At 35.6% G+C, this 18,154-nt stretch overlaps 2 protein-coding genes across 2 annotated transcripts; both read right to left on the bottom strand.

The window, feature by feature from the left end:
• Positions 1 to 3,916: 3,916 nt before the first annotated feature.
• Positions 3,917 to 4,759, bottom strand: LOC113302733 (probable glutathione S-transferase). Its single transcript, XM_026551672.1, has 2 exons — positions 4,442 to 4,759; positions 3,917 to 4,261 (listed from the first exon to the last, which is right to left on the bottom strand). Exons 1-2 carry the CDS (start codon positions 4,757 to 4,759, stop codon positions 3,917 to 3,919), a joined length of 663 nt encoding a protein of 220 aa, XP_026407457.1.
• A 1,058-nt stretch (positions 4,760 to 5,817) lies between these two features.
• LOC113303181 (autophagy protein 5-like) lies at positions 5,818 to 12,872 on the bottom strand. Its single transcript, XM_026552205.1, has 8 exons — positions 12,697 to 12,872; positions 11,766 to 11,890; positions 11,463 to 11,529; positions 11,286 to 11,375; positions 9,561 to 9,648; positions 9,033 to 9,164; positions 7,788 to 7,919; positions 5,818 to 6,368 (listed from the first exon to the last, which is right to left on the bottom strand). Exons 1-8 carry the CDS (start codon positions 12,808 to 12,810, stop codon positions 5,992 to 5,994), a joined length of 1,125 nt encoding a protein of 374 aa, XP_026407990.1. The 5' UTR covers positions 12,811 to 12,872; the 3' UTR covers positions 5,818 to 5,991.
• Positions 12,873 to 18,154: the final 5,282 nt, after the last annotated feature.

The raw sequence follows: 18,154 nt of genomic DNA, 5'->3' as shown, positions 1-18,154 counted from the left end.
TGATTTATCAAAAGACGGAACAAAACTCGTAGGTATTTCTGTGGGAGACATATTTATCTATCCCTATAGACTTTTCTGTGTGATACAGATTTGTTTATCAAGTCTTTGACTTTGGGTCGTACCAACTCTTAGTTGTGGTTGAGATCAGCTAAGGGAATCAAGTGCGTAGTATCCTGCTGGGATCAGAGACGTGAGGAGCGCAACTGTACCTTGAATCAGTATGAGATTGATTGGGTTTCAACTACATTCCAGACCGAAGTTAGTTTGTAGTAGGCTAGTGTATGTAACGGCTTAATACAGTGTGGTGTTCAATCTGGACTAGGTCCCGGGGTTTTTCTGCTTTTGCGGTTTTCTCGTTAACAAAATTTCTGGTGTCTGTGTTATTTCTTTTCTGCATTATATTTTGTTATATAATTGAAATATCACAGGTTGTGCGTTGAATCAATCAATAGGTAAATCCAACATTTGGTTGTTGATTCAAATTGATTGATCCTTGAACATTGGTCTTTAGTATCGTTCAACTAATCTCTCTTATATTCAATCGGGCTCGCAAATTATTATTTGTTTGATTGCAGATTGAATTGAGAGATTAAGATATAACTCTTTGATATACTTTATATAAGATTGATTCTAATTGTCTAGTTGATTCTCTTGTAAGTATATTGGAGTTAGTCCATACAGATTGCTAAGCAAAATATTGGGTGAGGTTGTTAGACCCCCGATTTTTCAAACTTTACACTCTTAAAATACTTACAAATTTTTGCATCGACAAGCTTAAATGGACACCGCTAAAGATCCGTACTTGTATACCTATGTAATCAACTATTGCATCTTGGATAAGTTGGTACTTATCGTGTATTACATAGATCATCTTTTTGGATTTTCATAATCTCGCACAGATTTGATATATATATTCTCCAAAAAGTTTCGAGTTCAACCCTTCTGGCTTGGACATCTTCACGTCTTGTTTCATTGTACCATGTTCTGATTATGGCCAAATCTTTACTTGAATCAAATGATGTCATGCTTGTACGTAACGGATATGAAGTGAATTAGGGAAGAGTAGATGATTAAACTAGGTGTGCGCGCGTGTTATTTGAGTACTGGATAGAATAGGAGTGTATATAAGGTGTAAGTTTGAGTCAAACTGGGTCTGGGAAATAGGTCCTTTTTATATAAAGGAAGGTCCAACATCTAGTTTCTTCGAAATATCTAAAATAATTTGGCAAAATCGGTACCCGTGAATATCAATAAAGACCGAATGTGTTTGGTACCAACTAGAATCAGTTTTTATGGTTGTCGGCATCTACCGATTATAGCACTAAATCAACAAAAAATTTGAAGTTTCCGCTATCCAGAATCGGTTTATACAGTTAGATAGCCCGACCGATTTTGATCTACAAAATCAACACACAATTGAAATCTACGGAATCGATATATATAAATATCTACAGAAACCAATTGTGGGAAATCCACATGATCAGTTGATGTATATATTCATATAAACTGATTGTAGGCTTGGAACTACAAAATTAAGTTGAGTCTTGCATAAACCCATTACACACCACAACTTCATTCATGTATAAACCCATTAAAAACCATAATGATTGAAAACCTTAAGATCATTCATGCTTTAAACCTGTTGTGCCATAATTATAAACCATAAACCAAAAAAGTGTTGCGATAACTACGAACAAAAAAAATATTGGAATCTAAACTTAATTAACATCACCATCATCATCAGCATTAACATCACCATCATCAGCAGCACCACCACCACCATCAGCACCAGCCCAAGCATAAGCAGTAGCAATTTCTTCTAAAGCTTCTACATCAAGTTGGTACAGCTGCTCAATCTCCTTATCATGTACCATCCAAGCTATAATTTCTTTTATCTTCCTCCTTACAAATTTGTTAAGCTCCCAAAGATCTTCATATGCAAGTTTCTCTGCCAGTTCAAATGCTTGTTGTAATTTGGTCTCTCGACCACATGCAAACTTGTATTGAGTTCTTATGAGATTTTCCCTCCTTTGAACATCCTCTTCTTGGATTTCTCGGTTGTAAAATCTCTAGTAGCTGAAATCCATATGTACAAAAAGTAAAATCAAACCGAAAAGATATAAGTACGAGTGAAAGCCAAAGAGTCGGTGGGTAAAACACACATAAATATAAACCAATTCTAACTGTAAAAAAAATCTAATCATATAAAACTCACACAATCAGTGGATAAGTCACATATATATAATTTAATTATGTCTTAAAAAGTTAACAGAAAACTGAAAACCTAGGAACCGGTAGATAAGACATGTGAATATAAACAGATTCCAATGTGGGAAACCTAAAAAACTAGTAAACACAATCAGTGGATAAGCCACATGTATATGAACCGACTATGACAGCACAAAATCCAAATACAAAATAGTACAAAAAAATCGGTTGATATTGAAGCATTCTATAAACTGATTCTGGCTATCTTATATAGATATGAAAAACATCAATAGAATCAGTGGTTGTAGACTTATCTTATGTACTGATTCTATTGCATGTCCTTCATGGAATCGAAGAACATAACTAGAATCGGTAGATACGACTGATCTACATCCACCAACTCTGGGTAGTTTGCAGAAATTTTGATTTGCAAAATTCGAATTTTAGATGAGTAAATCAATAAAACAATGATATTGATAGGTCAGGTTGATGAAGAATTACCTTAGATATATACCGGCGGTGGAAGTTGGAAAAAGGTTGAGATTAAGGTTTTTAGATTTAGATCTTGGAAAGATTTGATGGAAATGGAAAGTTTTGGTTGTTTAGGGTATTAATATTTTTTTTGTTGATTAAAGAAAAATGACATAAAATCTAAAGAATTTTCTATTTATAGTAATTAAAATTAGGGATAAATAGAGGGTATTTTGGTTGTTTTTTTTCAAATTTAACATCGATGTGGATAAAATTAGGTTTGCTGGCTTAACTTAAATGAATGAGACTGTGAACTTTCCAACTTATTTAGTGGCCTCGCAAGGTGATCTGATACACATATTAACACTATATCGATTTACAAGCACAGTGCAAGGTGGTTTTTTTTTCATAGATAAGGTTTATTGACGACTTTAGAAATATGGAAGTGATGTAGCATGATAAAAGCGATACATTACGTATCATTCATAATATAAATTTTGATGCTTATGGGTTTAACTCTAATTTCAAAGTCTCCCAAAATATCACACATTATGAGAGATATTTGTCACTCCTATCTTCTTTAAAAAGTCATCCAAATTTTCTATAAGCTACAAATTCATAACTTTTTGAAGTACAATCTACAAAGATGTACGAGTGACTTGTAAATACATTGGATCTAATAACATGGAGTTTAAAAAAGTTTAAATGACTTAATAAAAATCATTAACTGTTAAGAGATTTAAGTAATTCTTTTACTTTTTTTTCTAAAAGCTCTCTTAAATTTTAAAATCCGCCGGGCTTTTTGAATGTTGGAAACAAATATTGTTTCATTTTATTTTTTTCAAATGCGTGGAAGGATTTGTGCAAACCGCTCATATGCATTAATTCTCTACTCCATATAAACCTGACGTCCGGTAAGTAATTATAAATAAACTAAGGATCTTAGATGCGTGTCAACATATACGGTTCGGTCCATACGGGCACGTACCGACAGATATGACAATCCATGAACCAAACAACTGTTAAAAGCTTTATTTCTTCTCATTTTTATCAGAAAAAGCACGCAAACTTGATTATTATTATTTTATTGGAATAAACTTGATTATTTCTTCTCAATTTTTATTTCCACTTTCATTCAAGACCTTTAAAGTTGATCCAATAAACGGAGGAGACTCAAATAGAAGACAAGACCACCAGCATACTGACGGAAAAGTAACAAGTCCTGACAACACAGCAACTATTCAAGACCATGCATCTTCCTCATCATGCAAACGAAGTCATAGACTTTTGTCTGGTCAGGTAGAAACTTAGCAACAGTCTCTCTCTCCATGCATTTCTTCATCCAAGCTGAAAATCTAGGGCATTCATCCTCCACTTTGAAGTTACCGAAGACTTCATATGCATGAAACCAAGAAGTAAGAGGAATTGCTATGATATCAACAAATCCAAAAGTATCACCACCAAAGTAATCTTTCTTTCCCAAAGCTTCCTCTAACACCTTCAAAATCTCTATGAATTCTTTCTTTGCCAACTCTAATTCTTCTCCTTTCCCCCTCCATATATTGCATCCAGCATCAAACACCTGCCTCCATTAAATTTACGTCAAATGCAGCAATATAAATCAAGATATATAGGTTAATGGTGTTATGCATAATAACAGTAGACATTTCGGGAAAAAAGAAGGTACCCAAAGCGGGCATATACGAAATTAATTAGCGGGTTCTCTCATATAAGACTCGAGTAAGCAATAATTGGGGATCACCTTCTTGTCAATGAAGTCGGCCCAAAACCTTGCTACTGATTTTTCGTAAGGGCAAGCAGGGAGGAGTGAGGGGGTTGGCCAAGCATCGTCAATGTAGTTAACTATAATGCTGGACTCTGGAACAGGTTTGCCATTGTGTATCAATACAGGAACTTTCTTGTATACAGGATTAGATGTAAGCAATAATTCACTTTTGCCACCAAACAAATCCTCTTCTCTAGCTTTAAATTTAACACCTTTCTCTGCCAGTGCAATCTTTGCTCTCGTGGCAAAAGGACTAGCCCAAAAATCCAATAGAACAACTTCGCCTTTGTTCATGATTAAAATTGTTGATTAGTTTTCTCAACTTCTTTTGAAAATTGATTGATGCTTAAAGACACTATGGAGGCGCATTTTATAGTAAACTTGGGTATCCGCAGTTTTCTACAAAATGAATCCGACAACATTTTAGGTGAGAGTTACAATGCTTTCCTTTTAACGAACGGCTCTCTCGGATTATTCGCAGGTCTTCGATAGATATCTTCCGAGACAAAACCAAGGCATGTACTTTGAATTTATCTGTGTAAATTGGTTGTTTCAACCTGTATTCTTAGAAGAAAACTTTGTTCTGTTTTCCACACACCACCAATTAGGTTATACCACTAACAACTGAGTTTGCCAAAAGGACACGAACCGGAGCTGCAAGACAGATTGTAGAACGGCAGCATCCTTTTACTGGGATACCCCATACCACTGCCAAATCATGTGATAAAGAGATTTCTCTGTCTGAAAGCCTCTAAATTGTTGGGGTTGTTATCCTGATATCAGAGAATACTTTTACTACGGGTTTAATAATCAAGTCAGTCACCATCTGTCCTTAACAATTATCGTCTCTAATACCATGTAAGCACGTTTGAAATAGTTGTGCACAAAACCAACTACACTTTCCTATCTGACATTTACTCTGGCCAACATAGACAAAACACAGATGACCGAAACAACAATATGAAGTATGAAAAAGTAGGTTTGGTGACTGATGGCGTGCATCGTCCAGACCTCTTATACGCCTAGATCAACCATTCATTCATATAGGTGCAAGAAACCCCACAATCGATTAACAGAAACCAAGGGTCAATAAGACGGCAGGGGCGAACCAAGTTAACCTATACCATCACCTGAATTATTTTGCAAAGCAAAACTATACTATACTCCCTCCGTTTCTGGAGAAGAGTTACTACACTTTTTCATTTTAGCCACACATGGGAAATGGGTATTCAACTGTGTTAAAAAGTAAGATGACAAGCATGTCCAGAGACTCCAGAGTTGAAATCTGAAGAATTCAGCCGGACTAACTGTGGAGACTGTGGATTGTATGCTTCTGAATTAATGGCAGTAAGTAGAGCATAAAAGAGATGAATCTTTGAAAGTATGTACATGCATATATTGTTTATGTACATTTGTATACAGAAAGAAATGTGCACAGAGTCAGCAGACTCATAAAACAGAATGAATGTTCCAGATACTTACATGGGCGAATTCTAACTGTAGAGCGGTATGCTCAACTTATGTTGCTAACTTGTCTTTGAAGGATCTTGTGAAACTCCAACACAAACACATATATGAAGAAAATGTTCAGGATTTATCAAGTTTGTTATGACCCAAGAGAAGGGAATGTCCAATTTGGGCTCTATCCCTTGGATGCGTACAAGCTTAATCTCAGACTTACCAGTAGGGTGAGAAGGATATAATTGTGTTTCATTCTTTACTGTCACCAACTCTGTTTTCCTCACAGTGTTTGTATCTGGATCAGGATCAGACAAATTACTCCCGCCAATTCCTGGTTCGTCCTCAAGTTCCAATTTAGATAACTCTTCATCGATTGAGGGTTCATCTGGAAAGAACTCCGGGAGTAACATTTTAATTGCATCATATAGGTTGAAGATTTTACCTGCAATAGTACATTAGCAATCAGACAAACCCCCTCAGACTTCAGTCAAGGAATCAAAGATCATTAACCAACAGAAAGAAAAAACGCAAAATGGACACCAAGACCAGGTTTTTATCTCATCAACCAGTTCCAATTTAACAATGGCTTAAAATTGCTGTTAATTGATATTTATTAACTTCAAGATGTACATGAACTTCCTAAACAAACTGCTATATGGACCCCATTAAACACCAGAAACCAAATCGTGAAGTGACAAGGGATGAAAACAGGTGTGTATGTGGGACAGTGGACTTCACAGTCCACAGCTACGACAGCTGCAGTTTGGTCTGCGGTGGTAGTCGGATTCCTAAAACTGCTTCCACGTCCTAGTGAATGATCGCATCTGATGTCATGGTGAATGATCGCATCCCATGATGAAAAGGTTTTTCCAACACCTGACATTCCATGATCCTGACACTTCCTAAAGTCGATGTTTTGGAGCCAATTTTCAACTTGTAAAGTTCTCAAACTTGCTGCTGTTATAAAGTTTCCATAGTAGGGAGTACTGTAGTTTCATCATTTTGTTTATGTACACTTAGACCAAGGTCATACAAGTAACATGTTGTCAACTGTCCCAAACTAATTATAAGAACTGAGGATGTATTTGCACTTTAAAGTATTTTAAAGTGTCGCAAAATGAAAAGGTCAGTACATGTGAAAGTCACATATTGCTTATATAATCAAAATATCCTTGGGTCAACCACATTTCCCATAAATTTGTGACCGGAGCAACATCAATCTGCTCTGGCCAATTATACTTCAACATTACTGCTTCTGCATTCATTTAAGAAATTGTACGACCAAACACTTCTTGCTGTCATGGTAAGAACAGATTCTAAGTGATACCCAACACCTTTTACTTACCTTAATGATGTAGGAGCTTAAATAGCTATCTTTTCTTATTTCATATGAGTCGTTACATCGTTAATAGGTCATATGACTTGCTTATAGATTTAAGGATGACGATTTAAAGTATCTATTTTAGGAATCTTAGCTAGGTAACACTAGTATAAATAAGTATGTGGAATGCTTTTGCAGGCAGTATTTAATATTATTGAATTCTGTTTGAGTTGAGTTTCTGCTAAGAAGAGTTCTTTGTTCTACGTTCTGTGTGAATAGAAACTAGTTTTCTTCTTTTACTATGGCTGTGCGATAACTTAAGAACCCATAAACTTGCATCCACTCATAGATTCTCAAGGAACGGGCATTGATAATCCTCAAGCAACCAAACTTCCTTACGTCGACTACTCTCTGTTTATTTCCTATTGCATTAGTTCTAGGACCCTATAGTGAGCTAAAGCATATTGAGTTAACAAATTCCTAGCATCAGATATATTTAGATATATTTAAACGGCTCAATTCAAGAGAGCTAGAGCATACCTTCTTCCCGCTGAATCTCAACAGGCTTATTCATGTAGCAAATTCTGTCCCAGCTATCAACCGGAGGTACATCTTCTAAATCATCAGTATACTCGCCAACATTCCGGACGTACAAACGAACTGGGATTCTGCCTGACCAAGTCCCAAATACCAAGTGAATAAAGATCCACATCAACAAACATTATCTAGAAAAAAGCGCTTGTTAAGTGATCAAGTAGCTTGAGGAGAACCCATTATCAAAGTCAGAATTCTAAATGAAACAGACACAGTAACAGGCTTACAGCTAAAGAGGACCGGTATATTAAATTAGCCGAAGTAAATGCACATATTACCAATTCTAAGTATATTGAACCCAAAAATTTGTTTGAGTCACAACGCGTGTAAAGGTTCTTCTACTACCAAATACATTGGTGCACTAAAGACCAAATTCACTCAAATTACGTTGTTAAGGGAAAAAAAAAAGTTATTAATGATTAGCCAAGGTTGAACAGATTGCAAGTAAATAAACTTCGTCTATATTTCCCTGAATCAAAAAGCTAAAAAAAAAAAAAAAACTTTGGAGACTATGCTGAACTTTCGCAGAAAAGCTATCGACTCAGATAGGTAGGCGAAAGTATATCTGTATTAATCTAGCCGATAGCTAAGCGAATGAGATGAGTCATCCTCTATACAAAAAAAAAAAAAAAAAAAGGAACCAACATTTCTTTTTTTTAATTGTTAATATTTAGATTAGGTCTGGCAGAGACTAAAGTTATTCACGGAAATTGGTTGACTTGATCCATGGAAAACAAAATGACGTATTCATCCTACAAACTAGTACTAACATTCCATGAAGGCACAACAGACTGCATTCACATATCTGAGTTTATGAGTTTAAGATTGTAATTCACATCCTTTCAGATCAGAGTATCAGGTTTAATAACTGCCAACTTTTCAGGACTTGCTTTGGAAGCTTTAGTTAGGTTTCTCAGGTATTCCTAGTTATGCAAACCACTGAATAATCCATCTCATATCTCAACTAGCATTTAAGCACTTACTAAACGTGACGCCATCTAGCAAATTTCTCAAGCATGTAATATGTTTATATTATTACCAAGATCTTGGGGTTATTTCAGATTGCTACTTGGGTTTCTCAGGGTAGATTCGATTGTTCCACAGATGATCTATCAATCTGAACTAACCTAGGAAGTCCATGGGAATCTAAACATCACAAATATTATTTATTGGAAAGAGTTAGATGGGAACCTGCTCTGCTAGGTCCAACACTATCTGCTTCATTATTGCTTTGTCGAGGTGACATCACTATCTTCGTGTAATCTTCTCCGACTATTCCAAGCTTCAGCTTGGATGATATCCGAAGATATGCTTCCATCTCACCTGAAGCAAAGTGAAAACATATGTACGCCAACTAAGTTAATAATAAAAAAATGAGATATTGCACATATTCTAAGTTACTAATAAACTACTATTGACGCGTGCCAAAAACTACGTACAACAAGATTCCAGACACCAAGATAAAATAGTTGTTCGCTTGTCTATTTTAATTGGTTTATGTATTCTAGCGGAGTTTGTAAACATCTCTAGAAAGCAGAAAGCCCCCATTCAGGGTCTCAAAATCCTTTTACACAATTGATCGCAGCATTTCTTTTAATCAGATAGGAATCCAGATGGACCAGTTCCATCTTTTAGGTTTAGATGTCATGATAAACAGCACAAATAAGCAATAAAAATAATATAAACTTCAACTATCTTGGTTTAATTATGAAGACATACGATTTAATACAGATCGCCAGAGTTCAAATTGATCTATTTGGGACATATTCATGACATTCTTGCTGTTCCCGTTAATTATATACGCTGCCTGCACACACAATTAAGTACCATGAGAATAAAAACAAACAAATAAAGAAAGACCAAGTAGCATGCACTATTTCGTCAAGAAATGCGATTACATAAGATCTTGAGATTCTATTACTAAAGCAAAAGACACACTAAACTGTTGTTAACATGTATCAATAAAAGTAACCAAAAGGAATCCATGAGAAATGCTTGAATGTAAGATGAATTGCTCCCACCTTCAAGCAAACCTTACTCTTAATAGGTCTCCAACGCCATACCATTTGATCCCATCAGAAAATCTATTTTCTTAATAAATTGTTCTCAACAATTACGGCCGACCATCTAGACTGCAATGGGTGTTTACAATGAGGTGCCCGCTCTATCAGGGAACCACTACCAGATTGGAATTTGTCCAGAATGATGCTATTGTCGACCAGTATTTAATTATCACTGTAGTTTCTTATCCTTATTATGTGTCTAATAACTATCTACAACTACCTGCTGTGTATTTGAAATCAGGAAGCCTGCGGTTAAGGATTATTCTTATTAATATAAAGAAATGAATTACTGTTTAAGTGTTTATCACTCGAGTTTTTGTGGATTCAAAACATAATCCCCTTGAATCATCAAGGTTCACACTAGTTGATCAGACTGTTAATTCTCGACTCTTTGCAACTGCTGTGTCATCAAATACTGCCTAGGAATGTAGATAAAATCTTAGTAAACCCAACCCAGCATTACATAGCGGTAATATATCCATATTTTGGGTATGGACTGTACAAGACTAATAGCATTTTCTCAAATAGGACCTCTCAAAAAACTTTAGAAAAAAATCCACAGCACATCACCCTAACCCATCACCTAGATTTTCACGTTGTTTTATACCCTCCAAAATTTAAGCCCATCTTTGGGCACATCCAGCCTACATGTCCAACACGACTAGATGAACCTCACGATTTCTCACCCCCATCCTCCACCATTGGACCCTTTAAGACTGAGCCTTCCATCCATAATATGATCCCAAATGTCCAATATCTCAATGGATGTAACACGTTGGCAGTGAAGCTGCCTACCTCCCACAACAATGCACCGCATAAACATTACAAACCTCCCCGAGCAGGTTGGTCCTCAAAGTTGTCTATCATCAAATTTCACCCGAATATCATAGCACTTTAGAACTAACCTACCCTCCGCGCCCAAGTCAGATACTCTCTTTCACGGGATACAATATAAAAATTCATGAGATTCTCAACCTAGGTGGTAGTTAAACAATTAAACTGAGCCTGGCTGTAGGACTAGGTTTAAATGCTCATTTATAAGATACGCAAAACTATTCTAAGAACAACTGAATGGTCCTTCTTGGTGGATAATTGGAGAAAAATAATATGTCAGTAGCTGAAACAATAGGTTATTAGTTATTACTTACTTGGCAGCTCCATTCTAAAGATAGTTAACAATTATTGTGTAGGAAGTTAATAACTACTAGGCTACCACAATGCATACGTTGGTATATATTTTCTCACAGCTACTACCTACTGGGACGACAAAAGAAATCAAGTTAAGAAACAAGATCGGCAAAGTGTACAAAACAGATAAAAATATTCTGAAGATGCATAACCACGAAAAACTCAAACAAAATAAACCGCACAATACCCTAACCTCTTTCAATGAATTAATATAGCTCCATTTTACACTGTCTTCACCTTCACAAGGGCTTAAAAGATCTCCTGGGTATCCTCTAAAATGAACCTGTTAAAACACCAATTGTTCAGTTTGCTTTTGCAAAAAAAGACACTTTAAGATACGAAATCCAAATAAGTAAATAGAATGTCTGACCGTCAAATTCCAAGGCCTTTCTGGCTCTAGACAAAGAAGATCAAAAAGAACTCCGGTGGGTATGTACCTGAAAGCAAATCACAATAATATAATCAAATTCCACATTTTCTCAGGCTACGCAACCATTCAAACACCTGTCCAACATTCATCACGATGGTGCTCCTAATGTGTGTTACTGTTACTATTGTTCGACAGACTATCTTCAGTTAAGCAGTGCCATGTATGAAAACCACATCTAAATGATTCTTGAATGATAAGAAGATGAAGTAATCGATCATGAACAGAAAAAGAGAAATGGTATACCACTTGAGGGGCATGCCTTTGAAGTCAAACCAGACCGTGTCCACTCCTGGTGGAAGTGTGTCGCTAAAATAAGGCTTTATCTGAGGCACAAGCAAAGGCAAGTATCCAATCCGAGGGGCCAAAATCTGAAAATACAAATATATAGAAAGTTGCATAAGATTACGACGATTATTCCATACAAAGGTGCATTTTAAGTCCTTCATTTATACCAGGTTCTATATGCGATGCTGGGCTTTAAACCACACATTCCCATGATTACCATTAGAACATTTTAACCAGCCCTGACAACAAAAAGAAACCGCACCCTGATGCAACCGCATGGACTACAAATCAATGCCTCAATTCTCATGCTACCTATCCCTAATTTACCTATACTATGCTTTCCTTGCTGAGTTTAATTTTGCCAGGAAAATGATGATGTGAGAATGCATCAACTAATAAAGAAAGTTAAAATTGTGATGAGTTTCATTCATATTTTTTCTATGTTTGCAAACTATATTTGTTTCTTCAACAAAAACACTTATGACTGCCATACTGTATACCTTTCTTTGTATGGATGTTTCAAGATAACTAGTTGCTAAAAATAGTAATTTAAAATTATCCTGAATTAGTTAAATTACCCTAAGCAATATAAAACCCGCAAAACTTCAAGAAGTAAAAAAAAGAAACAAAGAAACAAAGCAGTGATTAACATTGTTTGATGGTATCAGAATATGAGAACTCAGCGAAGGCTTAAACGTGAACTAGGGCTTTTTAATCACCTATAATTTTAGGTTTATGATCACAACCTCTCTCTCTATACATATACAATGTGAAGTAAATTAAAACCTAAAATCAAGATTGAAAAATTATGTTCCAGGATCTAAACAATATATACAGTAGGTATTTGAGAAACTGAGATGATCATTATAAAGGGGCGAAAAAAAAATACCAGAGCAGGCTCAGGAGAGGGAAGAGTTGTAATTTCAGATTCATGAAGATGAATCTGAAGAGGAATCGCTCCTTCCCAAACGTACTTCTGAGCTTCTGATCCAACCCCTACCATTCTCTCTCTCTCTCCCTGTAGAATTTCAGTGGCAAAACCTCTCGCTCTATCAAAGCTTTTCTGTAGAATTATAGAAGCAGCCAGCAACAATCAGAAAGTAAACAGTAGGGTATGTTTATTTCAACCCATAATGTTTTCTAAAGTAGCCCCATAACTCATGGCTGCTAATGAGGGTGCCAACTTGCTTGGGGGTGTACCCACCAAAAGATAATAGCTATTTTGTCCTATATGTATTTTGGTACACCTCCAGGTAATTTGGTACCCCTGTTAGCAATCATGCCATAACTCAGGTTCTCACGGGAAAAGAGGAGGCAGTGAAAGCGCTCCGATTTTATTCTAGAAACACCCATCTTTTGTTTGGGATTCTTTTTTTTTTCTTTTTTCTCAAAATTGGTTAAAAAGACCAAAATAAATAATTTTTGGGTGAAAAAGACATCTAGGTTTTGATATTGTTTATATGGACAAAAATGTTAAAATAGCCATGATGTAAACAGTTTCATCCTACCCATTTTCAAATATTTTTTCTTATTTTTAATTTATATCACGATGCATCCAGTTTCATCCTCGCTATTTTTTAAGTTTAAACCAGGATGAATCCAGTTTCATCTTGCTATTTTTCTTTGTGTCCATTTCACCCATAATAATTTTTACTCGTCCATTAGAACCATGTTTTAAAAATATTTGGACAAATGACCCATTTTCCGTTTTTTTTTTTTTTTTTGAAAATAAGAAATTTCATTAAACGACTAAGGCTCAGAAAGAGCCACGGTTACAAAAGTAGTAGAGCCATCTAATAGAGGGTTGTAAGAGTCCCCAATATTAGATTTATTAACTAAAAGTTGTCTTAGACTACAAACAGGAGGGGAGTATTCCCATTCAACAGTTGAATTTAAAGGCCTAACAAACTTTGCCAAAATGTCCGCAACTTGATTTCCTAGTCTGGGAACAAAGAAAAAACCCAAAAAATAATTGGTGCAAAGATGAACTATTGTGTTTGCTTCATTAAGACAGGCTTTAGCTCGCCACGAGATGTCTGCATTTTTTCCATGGATGTAGTTGAAGATACTTTCATAGTCTCCCTCAATACTAAAGTTTTGAATCTGCTTTTCCTAGGCGCAAATAGCCACTTGCAGCACTCCTATAGCTTCTGCCTCTTGTGGATATGACCCTGTTGATTTCCCTACTCTTCCTCCTTCACAGTCTCCTGCATCATTCCTCAATATTAGAGCATAAGTAGATAGTAATACATCAGGGATTCAGGTTGCGTCTACATTGATATTTAGATTGTTTCTACTTGGAGCATTCCAAATTGGAGCTAGTTTCTTCCTTTAAACCTGTTTAGATTTAGTAGTTTTTCTTTACCTTGTAGACCAAAATTCAACATGTCTTTGTATTTCTAAAGCTAGGTTCTTAGCAGATTTAGATTTATCTTCAAACACTCTGTCACATCTCTCCTTCCAAATAAACAACATTTTAGTAAGAAGAAATTCAATAGATATATCAGTTCTAGGATTATGAATCCATCTTTTACAAAGATTTAAGATTGTGTCTGAGGTATCTAAATTTAAAGTGACAGGATTAGGAGTATTGTTCTATACTTCCTTAGCAAAAGGACGATGGAAAATAAGATGTTCTGTTGTTTCTATTTCTACATTACACATAGTACAGTGAGGGGTCACATCTTTAACCTTACCAGTAAGCTTAGCATTAGTTGGCAAAGCATGTTATAAACATTTCCATAAAAATAGTTTGATTCTCTCCGAGATATTGAGTTTTCACAAAGATTTCCAGAAAGACTCTGGCAAAGATAAGTTAACAATGTCTAGACCACTTTCATTCAATTTCTTATACATGGATTTTCCTGTAAACTCTCCTGATCTAGGGCCCGGCGGAGTTGGTCTTTTCTAACATTTTGGTCTTTATCCTTGAAGAGGTTTATTTGGCTAATTTTTTGCACCATATCAGCTGGAAAGATAGAAGTGAGCAAAGAAAGGTTCCATGAACAAGTTTTTATGCTAATCAAGTCTGAGACTCTTGTTAAGTGATTGTTGCTAGAGGTATAAAGGTTTTGAATAGGTTCCCATAGTCTTGGTATCCAATTATCTTTCCAAATATGAATGTCATGTCCATTACCAACTTCCCATGTATTATATTTTTGGACCAATTCTAAGCCTTGTCTAATGCCTCTCCAAGTATAAGAGCCCATTGCTGAGTACTTAGTCCTAAAAGGGGATTTGTTCCGAGAATAATTTGAACCAATGGTTTTCACTCAAAGTGCATTAGGTTCCTTCATCATTCTCCAAGCAACTTTTGCCAGCATTGCAAGATTAAACTTGCGTGCATCTCTGAATCCCAGTCCACCTCTAAGAATTGGTTTACAAAAGGAAGGCCACGCTTTTGGGTAGAAACCTTTTCCTCCGGCATATTTTCCCCACCAAAAATCTCTTTGAATGACATTTATCTTATTAGTTATTTGTTTTGGCAGAAGAAAACACCTCATTTGATCAGATGGAATGCTAGAAAGTATAGCTCTATTCAGAACTGACCTACTTCGTTGAGAAATAACTAATCCTTTCCACCCTTTAGATTTAGATTTCATTCTTTCCAGGATAGGTGCAAAGGCTTTAATCTTTGACCTTTCCATGAAAAGAGGCCCTCCTAGATAAGGGTCCTTAAGATTTATATGTTTTATTTTTAACATTTTTGACATTATTCTTTGGTGTTTGGTTCCACTTTCCTGCTAAAGAAGACACCTGACTTTTCAAAATTTATTAGCTGACATGAAGCTTTACTAAAAGTTGACATTGTATCCAATAAATTCATACATTATAATTATTAGAGCACCGCTCGGTCGAAATCGCAAGCGTTGCTATCTCAAGCTTGTTTGTCAAGTTTAGTTGCCAAAACTATAAGTCTTCATTTCTTGTCTACTTATAGCTATGTCTCGGATTAGGATAGAATGCGTAGTTGAGCTTTAGACTTCACGACTTTTATCGATTGAAGACGAAGAACTACTGAGGGGAGCTTGTGGAATTTCATCAACAAAAGGTATGTGGAGACTTGAACTCATCTATCACTCAGAAGTCTATTTTTATTCTATCTCCTATTGAGACAAAAGTCGTACATTTGATATTTCGAGCTGAGTTTAACTCGCTTACATATTTCTCGAAGTATGTGTTGGTAAGCTTTCCCTTTAACCAAGTTCATCTTTTATTCTTGACGAAAGTCAAAAGATGATCATGTGAAAATCGCCTGGTAACATCTTACATGATTTTGTGAGACAGTCATTTGATGTAGACTCGGAATGTTTCGTATTGATCTATTGATCACTTGAAAATTGCTTTGAAGTTAATAATTTATGTGAGACAGTTATTCACGTCTTCTAAGAATATTTCAATGATTAAATGGAGTTTAGAACGATTAACCATTGATTGGATATAGCACAACATGCATACTTGTGTGTTAACTGTTGCAAGTTATTCCCAAGTCGGGGAACTATAGTATGCATACCTGTATGCGTACTGGTTTAACAACTGAAGTCAGGGAACTTAGTATGCATACCCGTATGCGTACTGGCTTAACAGTTCAAGTCCGGGAATTTAGTATGCTTACTCGTTTGCATACTAATTCAACTATGTTCGGTCATGAACGATAGTATGCGTACCCGTTCGCATACTGACGGATAGGCCAAGTCCGGAACTCTAAGTATGTGTACCCGTTTGCATACTTGAGTGGGCTAAGTTCTAAAATCGGTTTGTTCATGAACAAATACATTTATATAATAAGGAATGCAATCTTTTGCAAACCGTGACTATAATGTTCATGAATTGATTCGAGTGAATCAAAATCGATTTTGCTTCAATTGTGTCTTATATAATTCTATGAGAATATAAACAATTGAACAACTATATAACTAGTTTCATTTGAGTCATTTGAACTAGTTGTGATTAAGATGAACAAGGTTGATATGAAAGTGTTCATATGGCTAACTTCGGTTAACTATTGTTGAGCCAACCAAGTGTACACGTTTAGGTACGGTTACCCATATCTAAATGAAGGCACATTTCATTTGTGTGTAACAAGCTAAGTTCGATCTAACGGTTGAAAGATAATAGCTTTAATCTAATCAGGTTTTCATCAAACGATGAATATTGAATGCTTTGTTACCAAGGCAACATTGATTGCAAACCCTGATTTGAAGACTATATAATGGAGAACTCTAGCAACTGGGAAACCTAATCCCCACACCTTCTGTGTGATACTAGTTGCGACTAGAGTCGATTATCCTTTAACCTGGGTTTTTCCTAAAACCATTATATAACGACTTAAAGACTTCATTGGGATTCTGAAGCCAGACCCAACTATTTTCTCTGTAGTTGCATGTTATGATCTTACTTTGTTCTATCGTATTGAGTATTATCTTCTCTAAGATTTTCTCGAGATTCAATCTCCGATAGGTAAGATAAAAAGTAGTCACAAACATCTTCGTCTCATCGTTTGTGATTCCAAAAAATCTTGTTTCGATGCCATACAATTACGAGAGTAATAATTCAACCCTTGTGATTAATTAACACAAGTATGAGCTTTACGCTCATCAAATAAATATTGTCCATGGTTGATCCTCTTTTTCCTTCTAATTTTTGGAGGAAACCCTTTGTGATGTGAGAAAGTTTCATAAAACTTACTATCATCAAAGTATGACACTAAGTTTGAATCCTTACCAGAAGAAGTTTGTATGAAGGATTTTGACAGCCTGTTGATAAGATCCTTGTACCCTTGAATTATCAGATTAAGGTTGTCCTTCATATCTCCACTGTTGCTTCCACCTACTGGTACCTTTTTCACATCTTGAACATCATTCTTCACAAAAGATTGAGAAAAACCTTTCTGAAATCTCCTTGAACGATTTGTATTATTGCTACAATTGATTCGAGCGTTCGATGAGCATATTGAATCGATTTTCTTGGAAGAATTCACAGTGAGAGTACTAAAACCAATATTTCGTTTCGGCAATTTGTATGGACTAACTCCAATATAACTCCAAGAGAATCAATTAGATAGTCATACTCAATCAAGGATAATATATCCAAGAATTATATCTCATTTTTCTCAAATCAATGTGCAATCGAACAAATAGAAATCTATGAACCGGATTAATATGATAAATAACTTGGATGGTACCAAAGACCAATATCTAAGCATTAATCAATTTCAATCAACAACCAAATTAAGGTTAGATTCACCAATTGATTGAACTACGCAAAACCTGTGATACTTCAATTATATAGAAAATATAATGCGGAAAAGATATAACACAGACACCAGAAATTTTGTTAACGAGGAA

The sequence above is a fragment of the Papaver somniferum genome, chromosome 8 (genome assembly GCF_003573695.1).
Source record: "Papaver somniferum cultivar HN1 chromosome 8, ASM357369v1, whole genome shotgun sequence".
NCBI classification, from domain to species: Eukaryota; Viridiplantae; Streptophyta; class Magnoliopsida; order Ranunculales; family Papaveraceae; genus Papaver; species Papaver somniferum.
This window is presented reverse-complemented; position numbering and strand designations above follow the sequence as displayed.

Coding starts and splice junctions, on each gene's coding strand:
- LOC113302733 (XM_026551672.1), bottom strand. CDS start 4,759: ATGAACAAAGGCGAAGTTGTTCTATTGGATTTTTGGGCTAGTCCTTTT. Junction 4,262..4,441: donor CCGACTTCATTGACAAGAAG/GTGATCCCCAAT, acceptor TAATGGAGGCAG/GTGTTTGATGCTGGATGCAA.
- LOC113303181 (XM_026552205.1), bottom strand. CDS start 12,810: ATGGTAGGGGTTGGATCAGAAGCTCAGAAGTACGTTTGGGAAGGAGCG. Junction 11,530..11,765: donor AAAGGCATGCCCCTCAAGTG/GTATACCATTTC, acceptor ATTTGCTTTCAG/GTACATACCCACCGGAGTTC. Junction 11,376..11,462: donor AAAGGCCTTGGAATTTGACG/GTCAGACATTCT, acceptor GTGTTTTAACAG/GTTCATTTTAGAGGATACCC.